The sequence below is a fragment of the Gambusia affinis genome, linkage group LG04 (assembly GCF_019740435.1).
Source record: "Gambusia affinis linkage group LG04, SWU_Gaff_1.0, whole genome shotgun sequence".
In the NCBI taxonomy this organism is placed as follows: Eukaryota; Metazoa; Chordata; class Actinopteri; order Cyprinodontiformes; family Poeciliidae; genus Gambusia; species Gambusia affinis.
The window spans coordinates 30,371,544-30,388,809 of record NC_057871.1 but is presented as its reverse complement, the minus strand read 5'-3'; the positions used below and the strand labels follow the sequence as shown (position 1 = coordinate 30,388,809).

General features: G+C 35.4%; 2 protein-coding genes across 2 annotated transcripts in view; both read right to left on the bottom strand.

Annotated features, from left to right (window-relative positions):
- The window catches only part of LOC122829976 (noelin-2-like), a 39,796-nt gene extending 35,911 nt beyond the window's left edge, over nucleotides 1-3,885 (bottom strand). Inside the window, exon 1 of the mRNA XM_044114964.1 lies at nucleotides 3,368-3,885. Coding sequence (XP_043970899.1) covers nucleotides 3,368-3,511 — 144 coding nt within the window. The 5' untranslated portion in view covers nucleotides 3,512-3,885. The remainder of the gene's footprint in view (nucleotides 1-3,367) is intronic.
- A 10,026-nt stretch (nucleotides 3,886-13,911) lies between these two features.
- Nucleotides 13,912-17,266, bottom strand: part of LOC122830069 (collagen alpha-1(XI) chain-like) — a 49,887-nt gene continuing 46,532 nt past the window's right edge. Inside the window, exon 66 of the mRNA XM_044115115.1 lies at nucleotides 13,912-17,237. Within this exon, the coding sequence (XP_043971050.1) occupies nucleotides 17,091-17,237 (147 nt within the window). The 3' untranslated portion in view covers nucleotides 13,912-17,090. The remainder of the gene's footprint in view (nucleotides 17,238-17,266) is intronic.

Below are 17,266 nucleotides of genomic sequence, written 5' to 3'. Positions count from 1 at the left end.
TCCTTAGAGGAATCTTCCATGTCCTTTTGGTCTCCAGGGTTCAATGTCAAAAGCAAAGTATTTTGATCTCTCGTCCTCAGGGCTCTCTACTAAAACGTCTCTTATTCTATATCCTAACAACTTTTCAACTCCCTTCGTAACAAGAAATCCAAAGTCCCAACCAATCGCAAAAATCCTCTTGATTTGGTGAACAGTTAAACTGGTTTGTAAAATCACTTTGAAGTCGTCTCTCTGGAATCGATCTACCTCCAACCAAGTTGAGAAGCAAACTGAGAATTCTTGTCTTCTTGCATCTCTTTGAAGATTTATGACATCATTGATGAGAACAAAGAGGTTCTCATTAACATGATGATGTCAAACAACCTGTGAGGTTCTGGTTTGTTTTAGTTGCTATGGAAACTCAAGGAGTTATGTATTTGGTAATATTACTGTCAATTAAAAATGCATGCGCAGACATCTAAATTTGGAAATGTTAGTCAATGAATGTGCATAAATTTCCGTTTTGTATTTGTCTTGTTTTCCATTTCATACATACATGTAAAAATCTGAGATTTTATGAGAATACTTGTGAACAAATAAATTCATAAAAGTATTTTTGATTTTATAAAGACAATAAGTATTTGTCCAGAAGTTATACTCATATCAGTCACCTTTAAAAACTGGCTCTAAACCATCTGCTTGATCTATTTAGAAATGTGGATGAAGAGAATCCTCTTTTTCTCCAATATTTTTGTAATTAAATGTTTTCATCATTATATATTCCAGGTATTCCCCAAAAAACATCTTGCTGATATCACACAATTAAAATTGTTAATTTACCTTTAATACATTTTAAAAAGTAGCCTTTTTTTAAGTTACTGAAATGGACTGATGACCTGTCCAGGGTGAACCCCGCCTCTGACCTGTTGACAGGTGGAGATAGGCACCAGCATTAAGTTTGGCTCATTATTCAAATTAGTTTCAAATGTTTTCGCTCTAAATAAACCCAATAACTGGGTAATCTAGCAATATTTCTGTTATGTACAAATCCACCTTTCTGAGAAACTGAATACATGAATTTTATTAGCTGTAAAATCAACAAAAAATAATCAATGATGTATCAGTGTGTCCAATAAATAGATATGAGATTAAATTTTTTAACTGAATTACAGAAATATTAATGTAATGTTCCTTTGGGATCTATAAAGTATGACTGATTGAAAATTATTTTGTACTCAGATTCAGCAATATGATAAAGACTGAAAGAAAAATGTTCTTTCAAAATTCACTGAAAATAGTAGATTTAGTCAAATTGTAATAATTTTGAATGAACAGAATGTGATACAAATGCTCAGACATCATGCTTGAAATACTGATTTTTCTTCCACACCAACTCATTCTTAATACACTGTAAAAAATGAACATTAACAAAAAGATATCATGTACTTTTAACTAAATAATTTCATGTTTCAAACAAAAAGGTGATACAATCATGTTGGATAAACAAGAAATTCAACAACTTCATGTTTCTGAAATTTAATTATGTTGAGATAACATGATTAATTATATTCAGACTGATCTTGTGCTGAAGGAAACGAGGGAGATCGCGGGATATCTCACGAGTTCACGCGAGACAATCGTTTTTTGTCTCAACCTGAGTAACGTATTCAAGTTGAGATAATGTAACTCAATTTAGTCAGATTCATTTCCCTCCGAAGAGGGTGGATCAAGAGAGATTATGGAAGATCACGCGACATAACTGTTTTGTGCCTGGAAAAACTTCAAAGCAGTTTTAGTTACACATTAAACTATAGATATTTGTTTTTTCTCTGCAGGGCACTATTGGCATTTAAGAACTGCACTGTTACAGTGCATTATTCTCTTACAGAGTTGAAAGACATGTGCACATAGCATTGGAATAAACATAATAAATTAAGTTGAGCCAACTCATTTTATTTAAATTAGAATAACCTTAATAAATTAAGTTGACCTAACACATTTGCTTTAAATAGGAGTAACAGAATTACATGGTGCTGAAATAAAGCAAAGTAATCAGGTGAAAATCCTTTCCATGGTTTTTTTATGTTCATCCAAAGAGTTATTTTTTTCAGTGTAACTTTCATGTTTACATAAGCAATTCTTTGACTTCACATCCAGCTTAAAATATATTCCTTACATTTGTATAGAACTAGTATAACTGCTCTCTATTTGCAGTCAAGTATAAAAAATACAAATGCAGGTTTGCAGAGAACACAACAAGTTTGGGTTTCTGTCAATAATCCTTGAACAAACACAGCTCTCAACCTGCTTCGCGGCCATAATGTCTCCATCTGTTGTCATCCCGTGTGTTGGTGTGTGGGCGTCCGCTTTCATAAGACCGCTTGTACTTTGCTGAACTTGCAAAGTGCTGCCACGCAGCAGACGAGGAAGAGCCAAGTCAAAGGCTCCCAACACAAATACACACTCAATTGTGTATTCATTACTTCTGAAGACATCCCATTCATCCACATTTATTTTGGGAGACAACATCCACACTACATCCACACTTGATGTCCTCCTTAAATGTAGCACATCTTGAGTTTGGGATTCTGTAAATAGATGAGGAAAAGCTCGACCAAGGAGAAAAAGTGATGAATATGCACAGTAAGACTACCATTAAGTAAGACTCCCATGTGTGCAGTGGACCAGCATCTACACATCAGGGGCTGCCAGGGTGTTGCCAGGGCAACCAATCCGCTGGTTGTCCCATGGGTGAGTCACACTCCTTCCCCTTTTCTCCCTCCACAGGAGAAATATCACACTAGTAGGTCTGAGACAGAGCAATCCTATTAGCCGTTTAATTTTCTGTGTGAACCAGTGGCCACATAATGTACATATAGTCTTTAAGAGTCATGGAAAAGACATATTTATTCATTTGCACTATCTAGTTTACTAATTCACATGTCTTAAAGCTTTTTAAATTTCTGAATAGGGTTTCTCTTTCTGCTTTGCATTTCGTTTTGTTGTTAGAATCTATTTTTTCTCTTAATAAAAAAAAAAAGAAAAAGAAAATGTGCATCCAGAATAAATACTTTCTGATATGAAACTAGATTTCGTTTTGGGTTTTTTCTCCCCATTTAAAAGCCAGACATTTGTTTTAGTAAGAACAGAGCATGCCGGCACAGAGAACTTATGCAAGTATTTGCGTGGAGGAAACAGAAGGAGAAAGCGTTTTATCCATCACTGAGAAATTTCAAGAGACATGAAAGAAAACAGTCACCCAAAAGAAATCTTTTGCACATTAGTAAGAAGTTATAAGGTAAATTATTTCTTAAAAGACTTAGGTTCATCACTTTAGTTAAAAAAAATATCTTTGAGTATGTTATTTAGAAAAACAAGGGATACATACACTGATGATTCGCTCGTGTGTGCCATCAGGGGAGATGATGGTTCCATTGAGTCCAACGAGCGACGGCAAAGTCTGGGACATCCAGTTAGTTACCATAGCCATGGTGCTGAGCACAGCACCAATCTTGAGCATTGGAACAGTCATCCTGATACAGACACATTCACACAATTAGAAGAAACTCTGCAGCATCAAAGTGTTGGTGGCAGTCATCCTAAAACCAGCAGGTAGCTATGCCTCACTGAACTACGGGTGAAACATTGTGTGCAGCCACAAGACAGGAAAGGAAATCCAATGGAGATTTTTCCCACTGCTGAAGTCCAACAACGCTCCCAAGTTAGAGAATAAATTCTGAGACACAATCAGCTCCAGAGGTGAAGGCAAGTCAGAGCATCCAAAACTCAGCTCAAAATGCAGGAGATTGTTCCGGAAACAGTCATTTTTTTTGTTTAAATGTGTGTGTGGTTTTGGGCTGCCGCCTTTGTCTGGCACTGAGGAGTTGTGACTGAGCCAGAGCTGCTGTTCGGTTTTACCCGCTCTCTGCTCCCTCTCTCTCTCCTATCCCTCTCTGCAGACACCCCTCCATCGTTTACAGACTCGTCCTTGTTCTTTCAACTTGTTCATCAAAGATGCAGAATTTCCTTTCTAGCAAGATTTGATTAACAAAAGAATCTCAATGGGAACTGAAAAGCTTAAAATATAACACTCCCCATTGGGATTTTAATATCCCTCTTATGTGTATTTTTACATTGTTCTCACTTGTTTGGACTAAGATGTTCCTTTCTTGTCCAGGTGTTGTCATTGCATGCTTATCTTTTCCTTTTTTGTTTGCCCTCGCTTTTCTTCTTTAGTACATGATGGAATGAATGCAAGATGCTTAGGATTGACTTGTCCCTCATTTGAGAATTATGGCACAAGCTTCACAAACTGATGTAGCTCTGCCACCATGTGGTCATATTTGTATAAAAAGCTGTAAAACACGCCTATAATCAACTGAGGCTCTCCTTAGTTACTATGGGCAACACAATTTCTCAAAACTATTAATAATAACAACAATAATAAAGTGTGCAATTTCTGTTGAGTTAATGACTATAATTAGTCTAACGATTCAATTTAGAAAAAATAGTAGAAAAAAAGTTTCATTCTGGAAAAAGTGATTTTGATTTTCACTAAAAAAGAAAAAAAGTCTCCTTGTGAAGTATATATAAATAAAGTAAATTTGACAGAAAACATATCCTTAGATAAAAATAGATAAAATATGCGGAAACATTTTTTTAAAAATAACTTGCAATCATTTTGTTATATTCCCTCTCTTCCTCATCCAGTGATGGACTGGAAACCTGTCCATAGTGACTTCCTCTATCCCAGTGACCACTGGGCAACAGTGTGTGGTACATGCTTGAAACCGCTGTAATATAATCACATCAGTGAGGAAATTGCAGAATATTTAATATTTTGCTACCAGAAGACAGAAGCAAAGATGACAGACAGTAGTGAACAGCTGACAAACCTCATTTTAGCCAGAGCATCTTAACATATTATCATTGCCATCTTATTATTTGCTCCAGGTTTTATGTTTGATTGTATCTTTTACCTGTTGACAATTCAACTAACTCTCTATTAGTACTTCATAAAGCCCCTTCAGCAGAAACAAGATTGCTGTTTCTGATTGTTATGTTCTGTTATTGCATGAAAAGGACAGAAGGGGGAGCTCTGACTATGCATGTGACAAAATATGCTGTATGTGGAGAAGAAGAGAGAAGGCAAGAGAGTAAAGAGAGAAGTGGAGCTAAACTACAACTGATGCTGCTTATGTTCCACTATTTCAATATAGCAACACCACAACACTGATCTCAGTAAACAAATAAAAAAAAAACTCTTTAGGATACACATGAATGATAAATATTTTGTCCTTCAGCACATAAGAACCAACATGAATATTTTAACTAGACACACTTAGATTATTATCAATTGAGGTGTGGAGACTAACCAGAGCTAACAAGACAGCTGAGGAGTTCAAACACCTTCAGAGTATTTATGGTCACCAATAATTGTAACTCAACATTTGCATTTTCAGAATAGAACAAAGCAGATGGTATTACTGCATGAGTTTTAAAAGCGCAGAACCTGCAGAACTTTGCCATCCCACAATAGTGAAATTACTGGTTATCTGTTGATAAGTTAAAAAAAAAATAACACCATCACAAGTAAACAAAAATATTTTGTTTTCAGTTAAATTGAGAATTATCCAAATTTAAATAATATTTTTGAAAATGTTTATATGTTTTTGGGTTGTTTTTTTTTATTTGACGATAAAATATAATACTTTGTTGAGATTTATTCAACATTTTCACAAAATACACAAATGCAGTATTTACCATTCAACAATAGCAATAACTGTACAATTTCTGCTAACCTAGTGGCACTTAATAATACATACCTAATTAAACACTTTACAACAACATTTAATGTTCCTTTGGGATCTATAAAGTATTTTTGAATTGAATTTGAATTTAAAGCTTAGATCCAAAGAATGGCAATGATTACTGGAGTGGAGACAGAGGGTGAGGGAAATAATAACTTGACCCTTGATTTGGCAGGTTTGCACATTAACAAATATATTTGATTAAATAATTCAAAATAATAAATGTTCGTAGGACTTCATCTGCAGTCCCAGATTTCAGTTCAAATGTTTGTTCAAGACTTTGTTTCAGAGTGTTTTGTGGTCATATTTGTTTCCAAAGTTCCTTGTGGTTTTCTTTCTTTTCAAAACCTCAGTTTAGTCTAGGAGACAAAACAAAAGATTTTAAATAGCTAAGTCAAATACTGCTACAAACACAAATACAAAAATACAAAGTTCACTGCTGAGTCAAAGATATGGCTACATGTTGCAGTGGATTTTGAAGAGACATTGCTGGTCAGTTTTGTTTACAATGCCATTTCTTCACCCAGCAGCCACAGCAGGAGCCAAACGGATGCCATGGAAACACCAACGCCCACTTGTCAGCTGACTAACAGTTTGTTCTGCCAAGCAGCAATAGCCAGTCTGGGAAAGGTTTATTGATCATGTGACATTTAGGGGTTTCTTTTCAGTGTATTTTGGTAGCCTGGCTATTGCCTTCCTGTGCAATTCCTCTCAAAAAAAAATTCTTGCTTCCTCCGCAGTTTAGGATTTCTCTCCTTTACTTGGATTGTCTCCAGTAAATTTTTGACCGGGCCAATCAGTGAACAGAAGGAGTTGTGAATGATGACGTTGATTTTGTTTTAGAATTCTAGTCTGCCTGCTTTAGCAATGACAGTGGAGGAAGTAAATGAAGCTGTTCAGTTTATGTTGGTCACGCTTCCAAATATTGAATTAACATCCATCTGTTCAGCTCAGCTTTTCTCTCTTTGCAGCGGATGATAGTTTTAAAGCACAGGCCATTTCCATTAAGCGTCACAGTGTTGAACTGACACATTATTATGTCATAGACAAATGTTAGCAGTTGAGTGAAATTTAAGACCTGAACAGAGGCCACGCCTCTGGAAACGATTTTGATAAATTATATTTATATCAATATTGATATCGTTTCTCAATAGCCAAGAGCCCAGACCCTCTGAACGAAGCAAAGCATAAAACATGGGGCTGGCTTTTACCAGGCTAGTTTTTTACGAACCTGCATTACAAAGTCTAGGGGAATATATTTATAACACCCATATTTTATAAATATGAATTTATATTTGTTACTGTTGTGTTCTTGATTTTATAAGAAAAGAAACTTGGAACAAAAGAACATGTACTTTAATAGTGAACAAACATTTTCAACATGCTGACTTACAAACATGTCAAAAACCCTCCAGTGATTAATGTTCAAGATCTCTAGTGTTTAACGTTTATTATTCATGAACAACACAGTTACGATAAAATGACGTTTGATTAAAACATGCATAACGACTGAGGTGAAGAATGAACATTGGAAGAATCCAGAAGAATCAACACCGGCTGCAGAGTGTCATACGGATCAATCACTGTCCATTTCTGTCCTTCTTTGCAGACTGCACATCCAGACGTTATAGACTAACTGTGAACTGCCTCAGGCAGAGTCCGGGACTTGGCTGCATAATAATGTCACTCAAGCATTGACTGCAGACAGATCGTGTCTCAGAGATGGAGAAGAAATGCAGAGAGGGAAGAAATGGTGAAAAGGATGAATCTTTGTTATATCAATATGGCCAGATGGATTATGTTTGCCGCTGAAATCCAAAAGCTCCTGGCATGACTTCACCACCTCCCAAGTTGTTTAAAGAGGCAAAGATCTTGTGGAGTGAAGACTCAAGCAATGTTTGATGTACAAGGAAGCAACTTTATTGCTAATAAACATCTAGACACTGAAATTTACACCATTTATCCATATAATTCAGCTCACAGTGGGGGTAATTATACAAAATCAACTTTTTGAGATTTATATCATGTTAAAATGTTCCCTCGGAACAAAACCAGATATGTGATTCCTTGATCCTTGAATTTCCATTTGCTTGCTCATACAAACTGTTGCTTAGTTCCATAAAGCTCTTCCTTAGAGTTGCAGTCTCGAAGCTAAACATTTGCTTCACAAAGCACCCGCCCCCACCCTTCCCCAATCCAGCTCCTTCAGACTAGCTGCAGCAGCAATTAGCAAACAACTAGTCTAGTCTTGGGTTCCTCGTCTGCTGCGTGGCAGCACTTTACAAGTTCAGCAAAGTACAAGCGGTCTTATAAGATAAGATAAGATAAAATAGGATCGGATAAGATAAGATAAGATAAATCTTTATTGTCATTGTCACAAGAACAACAAAATTTAAAAAGTGTCATCAGTCAGTGCATATGCTTAAAAACAACTGTCTCACAGTTTACACACAATATAAGAAATACATAACAAATAACTGATAAAAAACTAATAAATAAGAATAGCCACATTCTCACACACACATCATTCATGGTGATTAATGGTTGTTTTTCATTGTATTTAGTTTTGTTATTGCTGTAGGATAAAAACTGTCTCTGAGACGGTGGGTGCTATGAAAGCCGACGCCCACACACCAACACACGGGACGACAACAGATGGAGACATTATGGCTGCGAAGCAGGTTGAGAGCTGTGTTTGTTCAAGGATTATTGACAGAAACCCAAACTTGTTGTGTTCTCTGCAAACCTGAATTTATATTTTTTATATTTCACTGCAAATAGAGAGCAGTTATACTAGTTCTATACAAATGTTAGGAATATATTTTAGTCAAAGCATTGCTTATGTACACATGAAAGTTATTAAGAATGAGTTTGTGTGGAAGTTAAAGAAAAATCAGTGTTTCAGGCATGCTACCTGAGCATTGTTTTTAATCACTTTTTATTGATTCAAAATTATTACAATTTGACTAAATCTACTATTTTCAGTGAATTTTGAAAGAACATTTTCCTTTCAGTCTTTAGCATATTGTTGAATCTCAGTACAAAATAATTTTCAATCAGTCATACTTTATAGATCCCAAAGGAACATTACATTAATATTTCTGTAATTCAGTTAAAAAATTGAATCTCATATATATTTATTGGACACACTGATACATCATTGATTATTTTTTGTTGATTTTACAGCTAATAAAATTCATGTATTCAGTTTCTCAGAAAGGTGGATTTGTACGTAACAGAAATATTGCTAGATTACCCAGTTATTGGGTTTATTTAGAGCGAAAACGTTTGAAACTAATTTGAATAACGAGCCAAACTTAATGCTGGTGCCTATCTCCACCTGTCAACAGGTCAGAGGCGGGGTTCACCCTGGACAGGTCATCAGTCCATTTCAGTAATTTAAAAAAAGGCTATTTTTTAAAATGTATTAAAGGTAAATTAACAATTTTTATTGTGTGATATCAGCAAGATGGTTTTGGGGGAATACCTGAAATATATAATGATGAAAACATTTAATTACAAAGATATTGCCAAAAAAAAAAAGGATTCTCCACAGTTCTAAATAGATCAAGCAGATGGTTTAGAGCCAGTTTTAAAGGTGACCCATATGAGTATAACATCTGGAAAAATACTCACTGTCTTTATAAAATCAAAAATACTTTTATGAATTTATTTGTTCACAAGTATTCTCATAAAATCTAAAATTTTTACATGTATGTATGAGTTGGAAATCAGGACAAATACAAAACTGAAATTTCCATAGCAACTAAAACAAACAAGATCCTGACAGGTTGTTTGACATCATCATGTCAATGAGAACCTCTTTGTTCTCATCAATGATGTCATAAATCTTCAAAGAGATACAAGAAGACAAGAATTCTCAGTTTGCTTCTCAACTTGGTTGGAGGTAGATCGATTCCAGAGAGACGACTTCAAAGTGATTTTACAAACCAGTTTAACTGTTCAACAAGTCAAGAGGATTTTTGCCTTTGATGGGACCTTGGATTTCTTGTTATGAAGGGAGTTGAAAAGTTGTTAGGATATAGAATAAGAGACGTTTTAGTAGAGAGATCTGAGGACGAGAGATCAAAATACTTTGCTTTTGACATTGAACCCTGAAGACCAAAAGGACATGGAAGATTCCTCTAAGGATGAGAAAGTTTATTCTGAAAACACAAATGCTGGAGATATGGGGACGCATTTTGAAGAAATCTCTTTCTTTGAGCAGAAGAAAACTCAGAAGATGAAATTCAAAATGACACAGATGATTTCAACAACGTGGATGCTAATCTTGAGCCAACCATGTACTTTTTTAAATTTTCCAACTCAATCTTCAACTGTTGGATGAATGCCACAACACAAAGCATTATGGACTTGAATATTACCAGAAGGTTTGTGGTTCAGTATCTGGACTTTTTACAGGGATGCCATTGTTTACAAAGTTTTTCTTTACATCAATGCATCATTCAGGAAGATAATTTCTCCCAGATGAAGTCTTTGTAGTCCAGAATGAAATAATTGAAACACTGAAGATTAAGGATGTAGTACATCAGGACAAGCCAGGAGTATTTTTGTTTTATATGTTACACTATCTGACCCAATATGTTATTAACACACCGAGCTGTACACAGCTGACTATTGTGAAATATGTCAAAAATCTTCAAGTATTATTCATAACCTTGGTCCTGTCATTCCTACCAATGGAACAACAAGAGAACTCTACAACTCTTCTATACTGTTAAATTTGTGGAAAATGTTGTGAAACTTGCAACTCCAACATAAAGACAAAATGCTTTTTCAAAGACACTGATGTGATAATCCTGATACTCCCATGGTAAATCAGTGCTGATTATTTAAGATTTTCTGATTCCTGTCCCAATCTTTGAAATTCTTGTAAAACCTGGAACTCAGTCGTACCATCTGTTCTCAGTCATTTGCTGGTGACATGCAGCGATTTCTAACACTTGCAGCCTTCAAACATATCTGATGTGTGGACAACCTCATCATGCAAACTATTTCTCAGTGCTACGCAAAATGCATACTGGTTAACATCATATTCAAATCCGAAGCATTGTTGTGATGACGTGGTGAAGGCCGGGCCTGGGTTCAAACCTGGGTTCAGCGTTTGTCCATTAGCACTTAGATCTCAGTCCTACCCTGTTCCCTGGGGCATTGAGAGTTGTGGTTCCTTTTTGAACCAGAGCTGGTTAGAAATCAGCCGTTGGTTGTATCACTGGCCACAGGGGCTGATACATAGAAGAGTCTGAGTCCAGTTCAGACATGATACTTAGTAGAGATATTTTTTATTGATGTGGTTAAAGGGTAAGGCTGAGGTAACTAAAAAAATTCTGCATCAAATTGTACTTTTAGAAATTCTAATATCCACCATCATAAAGAAAAAAAAGAATTGACAGAAATCTGTCTAACATAGGATTTAATTCCATATCCTGATCAAAAATAAAAGAGGGTTTTACTTTATTATCAGTGGCCAACTTAATGCCATCCAGATGAAGTGATGGACTAAACACTTTATTCTACATATGCTTTGGTTGAAAGGCAATAACTTCTGTTAATAGTGGAACATTTTCAGTTGAATGAAGCTGACACTCCATCCACGTGAAAAATAACAGAAAACAGAAGGATGAGCTCCGTCTGTGCTATTAAAACTTTTGTTTTTGCTGCTTTGGTTTCTGAGATATTAAACATTAAATAAGGTCATCCAGAGGTCACCATTCCCTCATCTTGCTCCAAAACACACAAAAGTAGCCTTACGTTTTAGTGCTTCATTTGTTCACATCTGGATTTTTAGCAACAAATCTCACTTTCTGAACTCAGTTTAAAGTCTTGCTTCCAATCAGTCCATTCTCTGATGATTGAAACATCAACAGTCACGTGTGAGCAATATATCTTTTATGTTCTGCATACTGTGGCAATTACAGAAAATTACAGTGTCATATTTGATGAAAGCATATACTGGTTCAATTCATCGTGTCAGTCCAGGCTCCACACACCCACATCTGCAGTGTGTGTGTTTGGCTTCTTCTTTTCAGCTGCCGCTCTAACTGCTCCCTCTTTTTCCTGTAAATAATCAGAGGCAATCATCTCAGATTAAATTCAGGGAAAAGATAAATGGCTTTTAATGCAAAGTAGAAGGAGTTCATCTGGGGAATTGAAGACATGCTGCGATTAGAAAAGGTCAGTGTCTTGTTTCATTTGTTGTGTTATCTGTCTTGGTGACTAATAACAGAATATATTAAAGTACAGACAATTGTGGAATAATAAAAGAAGGCACAACACACAGAATTTTTAAAAAGACGGAAGAGGACTCCATCTTTAACTAACCAGTATCATCCTTTTCAATGAACAAGAAGACTTTTTTGTTATATATTTCTATAAAATTAAAGCATTATCTTTCAGAAACACTTGACTAAATGCATATTGACCACATGCCTTTTGTAACCATCAAAAAGCTTCTAACATCATTCTGGATGTTTGCAACTCTTCACAGCTAAATTCATAGAGTCTAAATAAATTGACTGATTTCTTCAGGCAGATTGAGCTTTTAAACGTCAGCCTTTGAGAAGACCATCCTACATATTATATTAATTGTTGTCCTGCTTTATTCACTCTAAATCTCCTTTTGATGTGTAGTTGGGCTCAATGTTCAGCAAATGTATCCAAGCCTGAGGCCATCTGAACTGAGTCAGTGCTCTTAAAATGAGAAGAAATTGGACATGACTTTAAAGACCATCCCCATAACTGTCAAAGTTGAAACTGCTGAAATATCAATGTACCTCTGCACAGTGAAATAAAAGTTACATTGCAGTTAAGGGGGAGGGCTTAGTACAAGTAAAGTTCATTATGCTTCAAAAACCAGCAAATCATCCAGTCAAAATAAAATCTATCAGCACTGATGTGAAGAGTGGTAAAAAAAATCCAACTAGAATTGTTCCGGGTATGAACATTAAAGAAAGTGAAAATATCATTTTTGCAGGTGACACCCCAAACTGCATAGCACGTCTCCCTGGTCTTGTGTTCTGAACCAGATATCCTGACAGAATATTTACAACTGTGATAAACTGTTCATTTTATAGAGCAGGTAAACAAGTCATATGGATGACATGACAATAAGGTTAGTCACATTGAATTTACTTGTCAAAGGGGCAGTGAATCTGATTTCTAACCTGAAAAATGATTAAGTGTGATATAAAAGAATGGCAATTAATCTATACAAGACAGATAATACACAATCACACAGCCATATGTCTGAAATTTTGCTTAAAAAAAACCCATTAAAAAAAAAATTTATCCATCCATCCATTATCTGAGACACTTATCCCTGATGGGGTCAGGAAGGGTGCTGGTGCCCATTTCCAGAAATCAACCGGTGAGGGTCAGGGTCACCCTGGACAGTAACAGTCCATCACAGGACAACACCAGAATATAAACATGAATAAAACAGATTTTTTCCAAAGAGCAACAAATTCCTCCATTTGTTTAAAAGTTATTCTTTTTGGTAAAATTTGATAAAAAATGTGATTGTAATAATTTAAATGTACATCATGTACTTTTATTAAAACACAATCAGTTTCCAAACAAATATACTAAGAACAACGTTGAGTATGGACAAACATCAGTGTTTCCTCACAACTATATATATATATATGTATATATATATATATATATATATATATATATATATATATATATATATATATATATATATATATATATATATAACTTTATTACAGGGGGACCTATATAATAGCACCATGATATATTACACTCCAAAATCCATGGATCAGCCACAACTTTAAAAGCACCGCCTTAATAACTTGTAAGTCTCTTCTTTAACAGAGGTCCTTGCCAGGGATGTCCCAATCAAGATGTATTATTTTTCCCAAATATCTGAGTGATTTAAGATTAGACATTTGCTAAAAGTGAGTTTCCAATGTTTTACCCTTATTATTGTTTTTTTTACCAAATTAATCTACAAAACTAGTCTTTTTTGACTAAGATACAAAAATATCCTTTAATGTCAAAGTGAAAACAACTAATAATGTGTAACATCAAATAAATAAATACTCAACTGAATACTCAAATGAATACTTAAATCGACTGACCTAATTCAACAGTTGGTGCTAGTAGTTTCACAATGAGTGGAGTGAAGATCACCGGAGTACAGGGATTGTGTGTCAAAGAGTTGTAATAGAAAGGCATCTGTGTCTAGAAGGTCCAGTCACCTGTTAATTGGTATTCCTGGTTGCCATGACAGCATGAAGAAACAGCATTCCAAGCAAATCAGAGGAAAGGTTACTGAAAAGTACAAGTCAAGCGATGGATACAAACAAAATCTCTAGGGTCCCGAACTGCCCCTGGAGTTCAGCTAAATCCATCCTCAAGAACTGGAAGGAATATTTTACACATTAAATCTGAGGCCAGATTAGGTTTTCCTCACAAGCTGACTGAATGTGCAAAAACTAGACTAGTCAGAGCAGTCACCAGGTCACTATGACTACACTGAAAGAGCTTAGAACTTTAACAGCTGAGATGGGAGAGACTGCACTACAACCACTGTTACCCATCTTCTTCACCTTTCAAAGTTTTATGGCAGAGCAGATATCAGAAAGCCACTGCTGACCAAAACTCAATATAAAAGCTTAACAAGAGTTTTCCAAAAGACACGTGAGACTCCATGATCAAGTGGAAGAAATTTCTTTGGTCAGATGAAATCAAATGCAGCTTTTTGGCCATCAGACAAGATTATATGTTTGGCAGACACAAAACACTGCAAATCACTACACACCATGTATCCCCACTGTGAAATCCTGGTGGTGGGGAGGCTTTTTGGTAGCAGGCTTGTAAATGTACAAGGTAAAATGAAAACAATAAATAGAGGGAAATTCTAAAGGTCCATTTGTTTCCATCTATAAGAGAACTGTGGCAACATTTGTTCTCCAGAAAGACAAGGATTCAAAGAATCCAGCCAAAGCTCCACAGAAATGGTTTGAAGACAACAAGGCGAATGTTCTGGAGTGGCCAAGTCAAAGCCTAGGCCTCAAACCAAAAGAGTTTGTGTCAGGACTGGAAAAAATGGTGTTCACAACCAAACCCCACACAACCTGACACAGCTTGAAAAGATTAGCAAGAAGGAACAGAGTAAAATTGTAGAATCCAGATGTGGAAACCTGACTGAGACCTATCCACACAGTCACCGATTGCAGCCGAAGATGCTTTCATTAAATACTGATTTGAAAGAGGTGAATATATTTCATATATTGAAATCAGTTCCCACATTGATGTTATACAAGGAATGAGGGAGTTGTTAAACTTTTTCAACACAAAAAACTAAATTTGTTGCTTATGATTAATTAGTTAAGCTAATACAAAGGGTAAAACATCCAAGGTGATGAGAGGGTTTTATAGACCCTGTATGTCCAAGACATTCTGATCATATTCTTTCGACAGTGACAGACATTTTTTTTCCATAGCTGCTGCAGCAATATGAGGTTAGTTAGCTGAAGGAAGCTGTTATTATAATTTGAAAATACATATTTTATTTCTACAGATATATTTTACTCAACACCTGAAGTTATAGTCTTAAATAAACTCACAAAAGATTTATGTCAGGGTCTCCTGTGATTTTGTTTATGAATGGTGTTGACTGGAATAACTAGAGCTTTCATTTTTCTATATTGTTACTATGACTGAGTGAGTTGTAGGACCTGTTTTTTTAACATTGATAAACTTAGCATTTTGAAATTTACTATTATTTTCCTCGTATAAACAATGGTCTAAGGATTTCTGAACAGAGCACAGAGCAAGTGACATCACACAGATAAACAGGAAGTTATATTTTGTAGTCTCTTTCACAGTAATTATTATAAAAGGTAAAAAACATCTAAACTGTTTTACATGCACTTATAAATTTAAGAAAATGAATGACTAGTCTGTACAACATGGACCTGAAGTTGAATTTAGTTCACTTTTAGTTCAGACTTAAATTCTGATCATGAAAACATCATTGATAGTTTAAGATAGAAGATATTCTAAAGATAAAACATTGATTAATTATGAATCAATGTTTGTATCATTCATTATGAAAGTGGTTTTAATGTTGTGGCTCATCAATGCAATGTGTTTAACTCATGATCACAACCACACAATTTCAACAAAACAAAGAACAAAAGAAAACACAAAAATGAGGTTTGATGACAACAAAAAATATCTGAAACTGTACACAGTCACAAATATGAGATTTAAATTGTATTGAAATACATTTTTATAAAACACACTAACTCGTATTGATGTCCTTCTTGGAAAAATCGTTAAAGCATCTGTGTTTTTCATCACTAAGAAAGTAGAATGGAGAATATCTGTAGCAGTGTTCAGAGAATTTGAATGTAGGCTAAAGTCTATTTTCTCTGTTGGATTCAGACTTTCAGTGGTTGCAGGCAGAAAAGAGTAAAAGGGATCAGCTAGTTGCTATGTGTTCATCATTCTGCCTCTGTCTTCTTCTACTGCAACCTAAATTAACAGCAACTATTTTCCTTTTGAATAGCTTATAATATCACTGTTTGTCCTTTGACTTTATTGTAAACATCAAACTGATTAAGTAACAATGAGTGTTTTTTCTCAGTAACAGTGCCCACACAAATGAAAGATGTTCCTCCTCCTTCCTGGTAGTGCTTAGGAACACTAAGAATTATCATCAAACCCGATTCCAGTAACCAGAATTATTCTCTTTGTGTCACTAATTAAAAGTCAGCTTCTTCTTTATGATTTCTCAATCAGATATGTGCAATGAACACAATAAACTAATATAAACCTATTTGTGAATGCTGACAGTTTCAGTTATTTCAATGGATTATGCTGGATGGTCTGCATCTGTCAGGTTTAAGAATATTAATTCTTCCACACTGATTCTCTTACAGGTGACTGGAGATAGACCATTTGTTTTTTAAAGTCATTCCTGAAACAGAAGCAGAGAAAACAGAGCAGAGTACACATGATGAAGAAGAAAAGAAGAAAAGAAAAACCGTGAGGACATCAACAAAGGTGTCCTTCTCTTTATAACAGCATGTGAGTCCACAGTGAGCCATTTTAGCATACAACAACAATGAACCTGTAACATACAAACCGAATGAACATTTGAGCAAGAGTGGTAGTTTGAGCCATGAAACATTGTTTACTGTACAAATTAAATATGTGATCTTGAAAGTTTTGTTCTCCCTGCATGTAAAAGGTGTCCAAGGCTCTTTTCTATTAAATTAATCCCTTTCTTATGCCTTCCTGAGATTGTTAACCATTGAAGCAAACTGGGCCAACTTGGAAACCAAATTTCTGGTTCCCATTGCCGAAATCGGACACAGCTATGTCAATGATGGGGAGAGGCTGGGACGTTGGTGCCTCAATTTCCAAAACCGTCCTCTCCTGTCCTGAGCGTACCTGCACAATATCAAACAACACAAAATGAA